The sequence below is a fragment of the Vulpes lagopus genome, chromosome 4 (genome assembly GCF_018345385.1).
Source record: "Vulpes lagopus strain Blue_001 chromosome 4, ASM1834538v1, whole genome shotgun sequence".
In the NCBI taxonomy this organism is placed as follows: Eukaryota; Metazoa; Chordata; class Mammalia; order Carnivora; family Canidae; genus Vulpes; species Vulpes lagopus.
In genome coordinates, this window is record NC_054827.1 from 47,294,961 (window position 1) to 47,310,501 (window position 15,541).

General features: G+C 36.9%; 1 protein-coding gene across 1 annotated transcript in view; it reads left to right on the forward strand.

Moving 5' to 3' along the window:
- Window positions 1-455: 455 nt before the first annotated feature.
- AGBL3 (AGBL carboxypeptidase 3) overlaps window positions 456-15,541 on the forward strand; it is a 55,670-nt gene continuing 40,584 nt past the window's right edge. The window contains 8 exon segments of the mRNA XM_041753577.1: window positions 456-1,084; window positions 1,413-1,467; window positions 1,771-1,878; window positions 2,728-2,788; window positions 5,352-5,537; window positions 9,101-9,208; window positions 12,585-12,723; window positions 13,867-14,646. Coding sequence (XP_041609511.1) covers window positions 1,816-1,878; window positions 2,728-2,788; window positions 5,352-5,537; window positions 9,101-9,208; window positions 12,585-12,723; window positions 13,867-14,646 — 1,337 coding nt within the window. The 5' untranslated portion in view covers window positions 456-1,084; window positions 1,413-1,467; window positions 1,771-1,815.

A 15,541-nucleotide genomic window follows, 5' to 3' on the forward strand; every position in this document is an offset into this window, starting at 1 on the left:
TCATGAGAGACCCAGAGAGAGAGGCAGAGACACAGGCAGAGGGAGAAGCAGGCTCCATGCAGGGAGCCCGATGTGGGACTCGATCCCGGGTCTCCAGGATCGCGCCCTGGGCCAAAGGCAGGCGCCAAACCGCTGGGCCATCCAGGGCTCCCCCGAAGCCCAAGTGTTAAGGAGCACGCTCGGCGGGGCCCCTCAGAAAGGAGGAGGCCAAGACCCACGTGCAGAGCCGCAGGGACAAGTCGCCGCGGAAGCCCCACGTGTCCGCCTCCCAGCGCCGCAGCGGCCTCGCTCTGCCCGGCCCGGCCCGACCCCGCCCCCAGCTCCCATCATGCCCCGGGCTCTCCGCTTCCTCCGCCCAAATCGCTCGTGCGCGGGCCGCTAGGCGGTTCCCGAGAACTGTGGGAAGTCTCGCGAGGGGGAGGCTGTGTGTGTGGGCGGGGGGGGGGGAAAGCGTCCCGTCGCCCTGGAAACGAGCGGCCTCGCCTCCGGGGGGTGAGGCGAGGCGGGGCTGCTGAACCACAGCTGCGCTCCTTCCAGCCGCTAGGGCTTAGGCGTGGCGGGGCAGGACGGCTGCACCCCGCAAGGAAGGCACCAGCAGCCTGGCCAGAGGACTGCGGGGCGGGGCTGGGGGGGCTGGGGGGGACGAGGGGGTCGGGCCAGGGCGGCCGAAAAGGGAAACAGCGTCGCAGACGAGACCCGCCCCCGGCCCTGCGGGAAGCCCGCGCGCCCCGGGGCATGAGCCCCTCGGCGCACCGCGCCGTCCAGACGCGAGGGTGGCAGGAGCGCCTGGCCCACGCGACTCGCGGCCGATGAAACCCTCCGCGCCGGGGAAGTGACGGTGCCTGCCCCCGCCCCCCGCGGGCGCCGGGCGAGGACCTGAGCGTGTGGCTTTCCCGAGGCTCCGGGTTCGCGGTGCCGCCGGTCAGCGCCCAGGTGGGCTCCTCGGAGCGCGGCAGGGCGCACGGGTTCCCGGATCTGCAGCCGCGGCGGCGCCCAGACCGGGACGTCCTCCCTGTGGCGTTCGTGGTTGTTTAATGGTCAACTGCTTTGGTCCTCGCAAAAGTGACAGCATCTTAGGACGGAGGTGCTGTTACTCGGTTGTCTTCGTGACCCCGGGGCGGGGCGGGGCGGGGGGCGGCGCTTGCGTGGGAGGAGGAGCGATCGCGGCAGGTAGAACCTGCTGAGAGCTATGCGGTTCAGCCGAGAGCAGTGGAGTATTTCCAGAGTATCTGCAGTCTCCCAGACCATCGCACAGAGAGAGCATCATCTATAGAAGAGGAAAGTGTAGGGCAGCCATTGGAGCTTTTGGTCAATGGAAAATTAAGCAAAAATTAAAAAAAATTTTTTTTGACCATATTGTTAGATTTCATTGAGTAACTATGATTTTTTCTTTGATTCGTGATCTTTTTCAGTACCCTCAGGATTATTCTGAACCTGCTCTGCCGGGTGTTGAACTAAATACAGGATGTGAGTGTTGAACTAAATACAGGGCTGCGTACCCTGGGGATTTCCTTCTCAATTAAATTATTCTCTTGATTCGTCTTTTACTGCGGTTTTGGTCTCTTTTTCATGGCAATGGAAGATTTCTTCAAATGTTCGAAGTTGAATGTTTGATTAGCTGTGTCCTAATTAATTTAGGTTTTAGAGAAGCCTGTTGTCACTGTTAATTACATACAGTTGGCTCTATCCGGGGGTTAGTCATTAATGTAATGAACACCTTCAAATTCAGCAGAAAACTGCCCAGTAAGTTCCCTAGAAATTGTTTTACAGCCTGCCTACGTAATAAAAGAGATTTCAAGCCAGTTATTGGAAGAAATGTCAGAAGATTCAGAAAAAGAAGACTATTCAGATGGAACAATCAGTGATGAAGATGAGTCAGTATGTTTTTCTCGACTTTATTCCTACTTAATTTCAAATAAAACTTGTGTTATAAATTCCCAGGAAAAAAATACTATCATCCTGGATGCAGAAATCAATTAGATGTTTAAATCACCTGTCACTGAATTTGGAAAATAATTTGAAAGCCAAGCTATTACCACGTGCAGTATGCCCCATCTCAGAAGAGATCTCATTACTACAGTTTTATTTTTATAAATCATGTTCACTTATATGTATTAATTCTGTTACATCGTAGTATGTATCATAATACTGGATCCCGTCTGTTCTAGACCTACTTTGTATCCCCATAATAGGTTTAATGTGGCTCTGATGTAACAAAGGAAAGGACACTGAGGAAGAAAAAAGGAAAAAACAAAACACAATATTTCAAAATAGTGTGGATCTACTACATATTTCTGAGCGATTTCCTTCACATTTTAGTAAAATCATCACATATAGAGGTTAAGGTCCCAGAACAAGCTCCCTTCAAATAACGTATCACCCTTTGAGTCCATGGCTTTCTGTGCTTCTTTTTCTTTTTCTTCTTTTTGCTCATTTTATTCATAGTTTAAACTGTTCTGCCAAGTTTACCAAGAATCTTTAAAATTTATTCCCTCCGTACATTCATTAATATGACTTTAACCAATGAAAGATAAAAACTTAAAGGTTTCAGGATTTTTGAAGTGTTGGGCACTTTGATACCAGTAGCCCATAATAATCCTTTGGGTTTTTTTCATTCATTAAAGATTAGATGCACTCAATTCTAAGTACTCAAATAGATGTAAAAAAATTTCTGGATTTGGAAACTATTGGTATTAAAAAAAACATTATAAAATTCTCTTGTTTTAGGATGAGGATAACTTCATGAAATTTGTAAGCGAAGATATCCACTCGTGTGCACTTTTAACAGGTTTGAACTTGTCCATATAATCTCCCTTCTCTTTAGGATAAAACCTTGAATATTCACTCAAGGTCAATGAAAAGTAAGAAAGTGTAGAAACTAGAAAAAAGATTGATTGATATAGAAGTGCATTCTGATATTGGATAAGGAAAGAAAACGTATCCACTTTTATAAGCATCTCTTGGAGTTCAGACTTTAAAGGTTTTAGGTAAACCTGATATTTAATGAAACTAAAAGTAGTCATTATTTATAAAAGGCTACACTTAACATAAGGAATTACATAGGCATTTCTTTAAATAACTAGCTCTATAATTTACCGTATGACTCGAGTTATAATGGACACTGTTTTTGAAGTACATCTTTATTCAAATGAACTATGCCCATGTAAAGAGTTTCCTTAATAAAACCATTTATTTGCAAGTGTACATATATGTGGGATCTTGATGTATAGTTGATTTTTTAAAATTTATACATTTAGTATTGTATTTAGTTTTCAAATAAACTAAAATATTCTAAACATTCTCATCACAGATTATCTGAAATTGAAGATAAGATTTTAATTTTTTCTTTGTTCTTCTTTTTCCTTTTTTTTTTCTTTTCTTTTTTTTAAACCATCATCCTAAAACAAATCTTTTGAGATACCTACTCTTCTCAGTTTGGTGTATATCCTTCTAGGCCTTTTCCTTTGCATTTATGCACATATCTATACTCATAGAAAATTTGTAGTACTGGTTTATGGACTTGTACTACTACTTGTACTTGCCACTCTTTTTCTTTTTAAAATTTTGATAATTTGTGGAAGAAAGGAGGTAACACCATTTTAACTAACATTTCCTTTATTGCTGAAGAAATTGAGAATTATTTTATGTTTGTCTATAGTCACTCTTATAATGAATTGCCTGTTTATAGTAATCCTTTGTGAATGTTGCTTATATTATTTAGAATTATTTTGATGTTAAATTTATCATTATTTATTTGTGGCTCTCTGTGTTTATATCTGTTTTAAGCTACAATGGCCTTCTCTACCCCCAAGGTCACCAATATAATCATCTAGCTTTTCTCTAAAGACTTTGAATTTTGGTATTTAATTTCTCCATAATTTACATTTACAAATAGTATGAGATATGGATCTAGTTTTATTTACTAATTCATAGCTGCCTTGCCATTTTTGAGTCATACTGTAAATTAGGCAAAATGTATCTGTTCACATAATGAAATACTAGATGCTTAAAAACTGTAGAATAAATGGATCTAAATACCAAACCTGAGAAGTACAAGGGAAGGTATTATTATTCCTCATTTACATATGGTAAAATTCATGTTCAAAGAGGCTGCATTAGCCAAGCAAAATCATATAGAAACAAAGTGATAGAACTATGCTTCTAGTCCAACTTGCTATATCTGCTCTTTTAAAGAAAGAGCTCAAAACTAAATCTGGGTAAAAAGCCACATTTTGGCAGTGGGAAAGCAAGAGGAGTCAGTGAGACAAATGGAGAACTACGTATGTGAAAGGTAGGGAGAAAACCAGAAAGTGTTGCATCATAAAAGACAAGGAACATGAGCTTAGGGAGGAGTGATTATCCACATCAAATTGATGCCCCAAGCTATCCCATAAAAAAGACAGGGCCCCTACACTGCAAGTAGGTAGTGAAAACACAAGAGGCAATGCCATTGTGTTCTATGTGAATTATGCTCTTCGAGTTGTGTTACACAGTGATCCTAGAATGAGAACAGAGAAAAAGTTGTGACTGAGAGTTTACTAGCAACCTTTGAGAATATAATAATGCCAGTGGGTGGTGAGGAATTATGCTGATGGAGTGTATTTAACCCATTGGACAAATAGTTGCCTCAGTGTGATTAAGCTTAAGAAGACTCTACAGTAGGGGCATCTGGGTGGCTCAGTCAGTTAAGCATCTGACTTAGACTCAGGTCATGATCCCAGGGGTCTTGGGATCAAGCCCCACATCAGGCTCTGTGCTGAGCAGGGAGTCTGTTTGTCCATCTCCTTCTCCCTCTCCCCAGTTTGTGCTCTCTCTGTCTCTCAGATAAATAAATAAAATCTTTAAAAAAAAAAAAAAAAAAGACTTGGGTTGCCTGGGTAGCTCAGTTAGTTAAGCATCTGCTTTCCATTCAGGTCATCATCCCAGGGTCTTGGGATTGAACCCAGCTTGGGCTCCTGCTCAACAGGGAGCCTACTTCTCCCTATTCCTCTGCCTGCCATTCCCCTTGCTTGTGTCAAATAAGTAAAATCTTAAAAAAAAAAAAAAAGACTCAAAAGTAGACAATCTGCTAGAAAAGCTGCAAGAAACAAATGTTTTTGGAATAACACTGAGAATTCAGCATCAATTAATAGTATCTGAGTTCAACAAATACTTTTTTTTTAGCTATTGTGAAGATCAGTTGTTATAAAATTTCAATAGTGATTTTTTAAATGGCATGAATTATAAGATGATATCCACAAATATGCACAAATTAATGGTATTGGAAGGGGAAAAAAGAATATATTACAAAATTATAGGAATTGAGATTTTGCTGTCTTATCACTCATGATTGTGTTTGAATCTTTTTTCAGGTGACTCTATTAGTGACCCATTTATCCCCCGAACTACCCAGATACTGTTGGAATATCAACTAGGGAGATGGGTGCCACGTCTTCGTGAACCACGAGATTTATATGGTGTCTCTTCTTCTGGTCCACTGAGCCCAACACGGTGGCCGTACCACTGTGAAGTCATTGATGAAAAGGTCCAGCATATTGGTATGTTCTTAATTTTTGGAATTCAAATTTTAGCAAACTTACTTTGCCAACCTTAATTTTAATGAGGAAACTCATGGTCTTAGATTAGTACGTTCCAATAGGAACGTGGGATCCAAAGCCCCAAGTAGACAGATGACTCTTATCAAGCAACCTATGGAACAGGAAAATATTTGCCAACCACATATATGATAAGAGGTTAATCTCTAAAATACATGAAGAATTTCTATAACTCAGTAGCAACAACAGTAATAACTAAATTTAAAAACAGACTGAGGACTTAAATAGACATTTCTCCAAAGAAGACATACAAACAGCCAACAGGTGCATTTATTGGCTTTTTATGTCAACTGTCTGGTAAAATCCTTCGCACATTTTATGATTTGTTGTACTTATTGTCATCTTCTTGATCAGTGTTTTCTATGTAGTCAGATCAGCTTACTGTGTTATATATATTGCATACTTTTTTTCAGTTTGTCATTTGCCTTTTATCTTTAGCATGCAGAATTTTTAAATTTTTATGTAATCATTTTGTCTATCACTTTTTGTGGCTTCTGGGTTTTGAAATTCTCATGTTTCTCTTAGTTCTATTCGAATTGTATTTTTTGTGATTAAAGTTTTCATCCATCCCCAGGACATTTTGATACAAGAAGCAAGCTCTCAATCCAGTTCTGTTAACCATCTGGCCACTTGTTTAAAATATTATTATTTTCTGTAAGCTGGTTGGAAATGCCACAATTAGTGCTAAACTTTTAGGTCTAATTTTGAATTTTATTCTATTCTGTTAACTTATCAATATTATGGCATGAATTTTAAAGCTTTAAGCTAAAGCTTTAAAACTACAAACTTTGTTATATAATAAACTTCACACTATTACTTTATTTTTTTCAAAAATTTTCCATTTTTTAGGCTACTTCTACCAAGATGTTTCTCCAAAGATAAATGTGGCCAATAAACACATGAAAAGAGGGGATCCCTGGGTGGCTTAGCGGTTTGGCGCCTGCCTTTGGCCCAGGGTGCGATCCTGGAGTCCTGGGATCGAGTCCCGCTTCAGGCTCCCAGTGTGGAGCCTGCTTCTCCCTCTGCCTGTGTCTCTGCCTCTCTGTCTCTCTCTCTCTCTCTCTCTCTCTCTCTCTCTCTCCATGTCTATCATAAATAAATAAATCTTAAAAAAAAACACATGAAAAGATATTCAATATCTTTAGTCATCAGAGAAATGCTAATTAATACCACATTGAAATAACACTTTACAGCCACTGGGATGACTGGGATCAAGGTCTGATAACATGTGTTGATGAGAAATAAAACATGCCCTCCAAAAAACTTATGTGTACTTGTTAATATGGCAACATTGTTCACAATAGCCAAAAGGAGACAACCCAAATGTCCCTCAGTGGATGAGTACTATGCCGTGGAAGTCAGAGGAGACTACATTTTACATTTTAACTTAAACCAAGCATTGTTGACTGTATGGAGCATAACCTGCTGGTGGGTGTATATACATTGGTTGACAGCTTTGCATTGTCAACTAAAAGTTAAGTAATATATGTCCTAAAATTTAGAATTCTTACCTCAGGATTTATACCCAAGAGATTTGTGGGCACATGGGCTCCAAGGAACATGTATAAAGCTTTTCATAGCAACACTGTTCTAAATAGCCCCAACCTGAAACAACCTGATGCCCATTATAAGTAGAAATGGATAAATTGGAGCACTTTTATGTAGCATTTTAATGTATTCTATAGCAATAGAAAAGAACACATCACAGCAACACACCACAAGATGGATTGATTTCACAAATATGTGAAAAGCAGAGAAGAATATTTGTTATGTAATTCAACTTATGTAAGTATAAAAATAGGCAAAACAAAGCTATAGTTTCATATCAATAATTATGTAGATATATTTATGAATATATATATGAATACTCAGATTATAAAATTATAAAGGCAAATGAAGAAGTAATTACATTATAGTAAGGTCAATGGTTATATTTCAAAGGGAAGAAGAAATAAATGATTAGAAGGGGGTATGAGTGGAGATCCGAGGGGCTGGCAATGTAATAGATCTTGATCTAAGTGATATATGCTTTGTGATAAAGCACAGAACTGTATTTCTTTGGTTTTGTACTTCTCATAAGTATGATTCCTCATAAAGGTTTTGTTTAAATACTTGGTTTATTTCAGGCCATGTGAGTTATGGGTAGAAGTATGTTTCAGTAGATTTTAAAAATGAGCACAAATAATTGGCAAAAAAGTATTTCATAATAGAATCTGGAAATAGACTAGCACATTTAGACCAAATTATTTTTTATAAAGTCACCAAAGCAATCCAGTGGAGATAAGTCTTTTTAATAATTAATACTGTAACAACCTGGTGTCCATGTAGCAAAACAATAAACCTTGACCTGTACCCCTCTCAGCACACAAAAAATTAATTCAAGATAGATCATAGGCCTGGGCAGCCCGGGTGGCTCAACGGTTTAATGCTGCCTTCGGCCCAGGGGGTGATCCTGGAGACCTGGGATTGAGTCCCACGTTGGGCTCCATGCATGGAGCCTGCTTCTCCCTCTGCCTGTGTCTCTGCCTCTGTGTGTGTGTGTCATGAATAAATAAATAAAAATTTTTTTAAAAGTTGAAAAAAATAAGATAAATCACAGGCCTAAATGTCAAAGTTAACATCGTAATACTCCCTGAAGAAAACATAGGACAGTATCTTCATAATCATAGGATATGAACAGTTCTAGAGAGGACCCAGAAAGGAAAAAGAAACAATAAAAATAAGTTAGACTTCATCAAAATTTAAAACTTTTCATCAAAAGACATATTTAACAAAATAAAAAAAGCAAGCCACAGTCTAAGAAAATATTACTGGCACATACCTGACAACATGGGTGCTAACTATACGAAAAATCCCTACAAACCAATAATAAAATGAAAACTAATTAAAAATGAGCAAAAGAGTTGAATAGATATTGCTCAAAGGGGAAGACATATAATGGCTGATAAATGTGGAAAAAATATTAAACATGGGAAATGAAAATGAAAATCGCAGTGAGATACCACTTTACACGAGGATGGCAGAGTTTTTAAAAATTTTAAAGGCTGACAACTCCAAATATTAGAATGTAGAACTGGAACTAGAGTTGGTATGAGTGTAAAATTGTGCAACCACTTTGAAAAAAGGTTCAGCAATTTGTTTCCTTTCTAATAAAAGAGAATGGACATCTATGTATTTGTCAAAACTCATTGAACATACAATAAAGATTTGTACATTGCATTATATGTAATATGTAAATTTTAGAGCAATAGCATACAAGTATTGACCTAGGTCTCAAAAGTCTTTGTGTACTTCTGCTCTCTCTTAAACCCTATCCAGCTACCATGGAACAATCCATAGCTAGCTTGCTGGATAGTTGAAAGAAAGAAAGCCTGGATAGTTAAGCCCTGCGTGAAACACTAAATTTTAGCCTAGCTATACCATTGAATAGTTTGAAAATATACAATAAAAATTTCCCATTTTATTTTGAAGTAGTATTCAAACAAAGTTTTCTCTTTTCTCCCCAGATTGGACTCCTTCTTATCCTGAGCCAGTGTACACCCCAACAGGCCTAGAGATGGAACCCCTTTATCCAAATTCCAAGGAAGATACTGTGGTTTATCTAGCTGAAGATGGTGGGTACATAATGAGACATGTTGCTATAAAATATAATTTGGTACCTGGATTCATCCCTTAATTATATTTGCTTTACTATTTATAATGGAAACTACAGATTACCAGGAAGTCCTGATCTCTATCAAGATGTTTGGTTACAGATTGATTCAGATGTGGATTTAGTGCTAATTGTATTCTTGAAGGTGTACTGCAGTTTATGCAAACTTACTTTAAAATAAAATATATTGCTTACTACAATGGTGGATTATATTTAGAAGGAATTATGCTTCATGTCAGTTTTCAAAGATAAATCCAGGGTAGTGTTCTACAACTATCGTTGCCTCTCTATTCATAGGTCACATTCATGAAATCTTCCAGATGACTTTTTGTTTTGTGCCAGTTTGATGCTTTCTTGAGATCGCACCTTTAAAAGGGTTTCAAAAATACCCCACCCTGCAAGTAATATCTAAGATTATATTTCAGGACAGTGTTCTTAACGGCCAGGATCAATATTTGTACTTTGAGAACTCTAGTAATGCAAAATCTCATATCTGTTTTATGATAGTATGTAATAATCAAACATAGGTGTCTCAGCCTACACTCTAAAAGTGTTTTATACTCTCAAACACTCTAGGAGTGTTGCTCCTAAAGCACCCATGTAAGGAAGTAAGGGACTCTTGCACCATTTCACCATCAGAGTTCTATATCTTAGCAAGAACTTCCAGAGAATATATATATATATATATTATTTAAATATATATTATATATTCTATGTATATTATATATATTATATATTAATATATATTATATATATTATGTATTATTTAAACATATATATATATTATTTAAAGGGATGGCAAAACAGAAAATTTTAGCAGGATTGTTTCCTATGTAGTAAGCAATTCTATAAATTATATACTCACATATTTTTTAACAAGTAGAATAAAGACAAGCATCCCTGATTTTTTTATTTAATTTCAAATATTTACATGGCTAACCTGCCTTAGAACTTCCATATGTAACTTAAATAAGATCTGATAAAATATTAAAATAGTTGAGGTGAGTCAGTCAGGGTCTTGTCAAAAATGGGATGGCATACTTGGAGTAATTTAAGAAAGTTTAATGGGAGTATAACTTACCAAAGTGGACAGAATTAAGGCAGACTAACAAGGGTTGGTAAAGCAGCATAGGACTGTCTATAGAGCAAAATCATTGTGTTTCCTAGGCCTGAGAGAGCCAGATGTGTAGTATTAGGGGAGGGAAGTCCCCAAACAACTGGATGTATAGAATTTTGGGTTCCTATTATTTTTTCTAAAGATTTTTTCTTTTTTAAAGATTTATTTATTTATTTGAGAGAGAGTGAGTGTGTGCACAAGTAGGGAGAAGGGCAGAGGAAGGGAGGGGGAGCAGACTCCCTATTGAGAAGGGAGCCCAACACAGGGCTTGATCTCAGGACCCTGAGATGCTGACCGGAGCCGAACCCCAGAGTCGGATGCTTAACCAACTGAGCCACACAGGTACCCCTAAAGATTTTTTTTTCTTAAAGATGTTCCATTTTCTTGTGACATTTACTGTCTTTATTAAAAAGACAACCATAATTTTTATCATTGTTCCCTCTATGTATGATGTGTCTTTTTCTCTCTGGCTGTTTTCAGCAATTTGACTATGATCTGCCTAGATTTGGATACCTTTATGTTTATCCTGCTTGATGTTTGCTGAACTTCATAGGTCCATGGTTAATAGAGTTGAGATTTTTTTCAAATTTGAGACCTTTTCAGTCATTATTTCTTTTTTTCCATATTATTTGTTCTCTTCTGTCCTTTGGAATTCCAATTACACAGATGTGGGTTTCTAGCTATGTTCTACATGTCAGTGTATCTTTTTTTTTTTTCCTTCTCTGTCCTTGAGTTTGGATTAATTGTATTTAATTTTTCTTTTAGTTCAGAGAGTCTTTCTTTTGCAATATCCAATTTTTCTTAAAACCATCTAATTCATCTTTAATTTCAGTTATTGTATATTTTATTTCTAGAATTTTCATTTGGTTCTTTTTTTGTAGTTTGGGAGGTTTTTTGAGACTATCTGCTTATTCATTATCTTTATCTTTTCCTTTAAGTCTTTAAATATATGTATATATATTCAAAGTCCTTTGTTAATCCCAACATCTGGATTATCTTGGGGGTGTGTTGAAAGTGTGTGTGTGTGTGTGTGTGTGTGTGTGTGTGTGTCTGAACATGGATCATATTTTCCTTGCTTTTCTTTGTGTTTCATAATTTTTCTCAATCATATGCAGGACATTGTGAAAGGTACCTAGTTGGAATCTATTCTTTTTAAAAATTATGCTGAATTTTGTTCCAGTAAGTAGCTAAATTGCTGGCAGATCATTTTACTACCTTCAGCCTTGGTTTTTTTTTTATTTTACTTTATATTATACTATTTTATATTTAATTTAATTTTATTTATGTATCTGATCTGAAGGCAGTTGCTTAACCAACTGAACCACCCAGGCATCTTGGTTTTATTTTTATTTTTTTTATAAGGGCCTATCTATTTTCCTTTTGTCTTAGTCATTTAGTTCTAGGTCATGGTCCTTACCCTTGGATGTGGTACTTATACCTAATATGCAGCCTTTCTGGAGTCGTGATTGAATGCCTGAGGTAGTCAACGAAGCCTTTCCATTCTGGATAGTTTAGAAGTACAGTATATTTTCTAGAATTGCATATCTAATATCTCAGTCCCACAGTAACACACTCTTATCTTGCTGAGTCTTATCCTGTGTTTATATAGCCAAGCCCTTAGCCAAGGACCAGGGAACCACCACTGTAGACTGTTGAGGCCCTATGTAGCTTTCTTATCTCTGGTGTCCTGCCTCGTAAATTTCAGCAGCCTTAAGCAACAATCTTGCCTCCTCAGCTCAGTAAGACTGCTCTACTATTTTTAAGTGCCACTTTTTAAAGATGTAGTTAGATGGTATTTCCAGGAAGAAAGGCTAGGGTTAGACATGGCCTTATTTCATGTATTTATTTTTTTCAAACATTCTATATAGTTCTAGTCTGTGTGTTATCCATATATATGAAAACAATTCATTTTCTTTGGTCTAGCTTTATAGATATTTATAGTGAAAGGGCAAGTTCAGGACCAATTACTCCATAATAATCAGAAGCAGAATAAACATTTTTAATATGAGAAATACATGAAATTATTTGGGGCATTACTTTTCTAGTCTGAATATTCTTAGACTTTTGTATTTCAACAGATCTGTATGTTAGTGTCAAATTACTTTAAAATTTAAAATCTTTAGTGATACTTCAGTTATATTGTGGCTTCAAGCTCTCTATATATAGAATATATACTTTAGACATGGCTTGATATCTTTATGGTATCTTCTTCTATCATCAGCTTACAAGGAACCCTGTTTTGTGTATTCCCGAGTAGGGGGCAATCGAACACCCCTGAAGCAACCTGTGGATAACTATGACAATACTTTGACGTTTGAAGCAAGGTTTGAGAGTGGAAATCTACAGAAGGTAGTCAAAGTGTAGGTTTTAATTATTTTTATTTGAGAAGCTAGACCAACTACTTATTATTTTCTGTATTAGGTACATTAAAGTTTTAGTATTCACAAATTAACTGCAGTTCCTTGAAGTATGATGCAAATTAGAGACAGGTTCGAATTCTGGACTCAAATACTCTGAACCGGTTTCTATACTGTACATTTTTAATTTGCCAGTGTGAACTGTTATACAGACACACGCACTGCTTCTCAAACCTTTTAATGGAAGGGTGTTTGGGATGAATGTTCCGTAAAATATGTTTAGGAACATGTGTACTATCCAAGGTCATTCTTTAAAAAATTTTTACTATAAAAATATTTAAGTACAGAAAATAATACAGTTCTCCATTAACCATCATATACCCTTCACTAGATGCAACAGCTATGGTTTTGCATTATTCATTTCATCTATTCTTAGGTCACTGTTGATAACACACAGTACACACAAAGGAAGTACATAGTGCTGATGGAATAGAAGGTTACTTGGTAAAGAAAAAGTCACAACTAACCCAGTAAGACTGTGTGTGTATACATGTATTAAACAAATGTATCAATAAAACTATTTTCACCTTTATTTAAGTATCCTCAGTGACTAAGTTTGGAGAATGCAAATAGTTACCAAATACAGTCCTTGAAGAGTTTCAAATTTTTAAATGTATGTGGTTATATTAATTTATATGTTTTAAACCTTTCTCAGTGATAGTGTTTCAGATCCTGAGACTATGAATCCAATAGAAAACAGGAATATATTTTTGAAGTAAAACAAAACAAAACAAAACAAAACATTGGACTTTGAGCTTCAAGAGCTCTTTAATCATTTCTTTTATAGGAAACATAATTGGGCTGAAATAAAGAATTTTTCATCAAATGCTCATTTTAATGTGCTCTCTTGAATTACAAAAAAATTAAAAGGCCTTTAGAAAATTAGCATAGAAGCAGTTTCACATCCAATAGAAGAGAAAATTTCAAAACTTTTATTACTTGCTATTGGATGCTGCCTAAATAAGCAGTTTCAGGGGGAAAAAGGCTTTCTGCGAATAGGTAAAAGTAAAATAATCTTCCTTATTTAATTTAAATGTCATTTTTACATTTTTATGTGTTCTTTTTCCTTCTTTTTTTGTGTATTAGGGCTGAATATGAATACCAGTTGACTGTGCGCCCTGACCTCTTCACAAATAAACATACCCAGTGGTACTATTTCCAAGTCACTAATACCCAAGCAGGAATAGTCTACAGATTCACTATAATCAATTTCACTAAGCCTGCTAGCCTTTACAATCGGGGTATGCGCCCACTGTTTTATTCTGAAAAGGATGCCAAGACTCATAATATTGGCTGGCAGAGAATAGGAGATCAAATCAAGTATTATAGGAACAACCAGGGACAAGATGGGCGCCATTATTTCTCTCTTACATGGACATTTCAGTTTCCACACAACAAAGATACCTGCTACTTTGCTCACTGCTATCCGTATACTTATACCAACTTGCAAGAATATCTTTCCAGTATCAATCATGACTCAGCACGGTCAAAGTTTTGTAAAATACGTGTCTTGTGCCACACAATTGCTAGGAACATGGTGTATGTCTTAACAATCACTACTCCCTTGAAGAACACTGACTCAAGAAAGCGAAAGGCTGTGATTTTGACTGCCAGGGTACATCCAGGAGAAACCAACAGCTCTTGGATCATGAAAGGCTTCCTAGATTATATTTTAGGAGACTCAAGCGATGCGCAGTTGCTTCGGGACACTTTCATCTTCAAGGTGGTACCCATGCTGAATCCAGATGGTGTGATTGTGGGAAATTATCGTTGTTCCTTAGCTGGACGAGATTTAAATCGTAATTATACATCTCTCCTAAAGGAATCATTTCCTTCTGTTTGGTATACCCGGAACATGATCCGTAGGTAAAATAAGCCTCAGATTACCTCTCTGTTTATTTAGTAAACTCGGTAGTTAGATTTTTGCTTCCACAGCTCACTCATTTTACTCTAGCTTTTAAGATGGCTTAACTGATAATTAAACTCTGGCTACTTAATTCTTTGCTCATTCGTTCCACTCTTCTTTCTGGCATTATGCCACTGGATTCACTAGCCTTTTCTTAAATAATGAATAAATTTCTAGAACATTTTAATGCTTTGTGAAACTAATAGTTAAATTTGTATATCCCAAATGTGATTTCTTGCTAAAGCTAAATGTAGCACTAATGTTTACTTTGGGATGCTTGAGTCTCTTACATGTAAAAATTAATTCTGTCTCACTGGGTCTGCTGGCACTATGTTGATCATACCTTGGTCTATGATGAGCATTTTTTTATTAAGTTTTTAATTTTAAGTCCAGTATAGTTAACATACAATGTGAAATTAGTTTCAGATATACAATATAGTGATTCAGCAATTCTGTATATTATTCAGGGCTCATCATGATAAGTCTACTCTTTAACATGATAAGTCTTTTGACCATTAGGTTATATAGTTATTAAAACTTTGATGAATAATAGTCTTATATTCCCCCAGAAAAATTGAAGCTTTAAATTTTCCAAAGAATCTAGAACAGCAAATGCACATAATATATAAATATTTGTTGAATGGTTGAACTCTTTAATAGATTAAGATAATAACAATCAGGAATAGGCATGTGCTAGAACAAAAAGATTTATTAGAGTCACAGAACCCCATTCCAAGTCCAAAGCCTCAACTTTTTTGCTTAAGAGTGTGGAATGGAGTTAAAATATCAGATTGGAATCCTTCTATATCATTTGCTAACTGTGACCTTGAGCAATTTAAAAACAATCTAAACCCC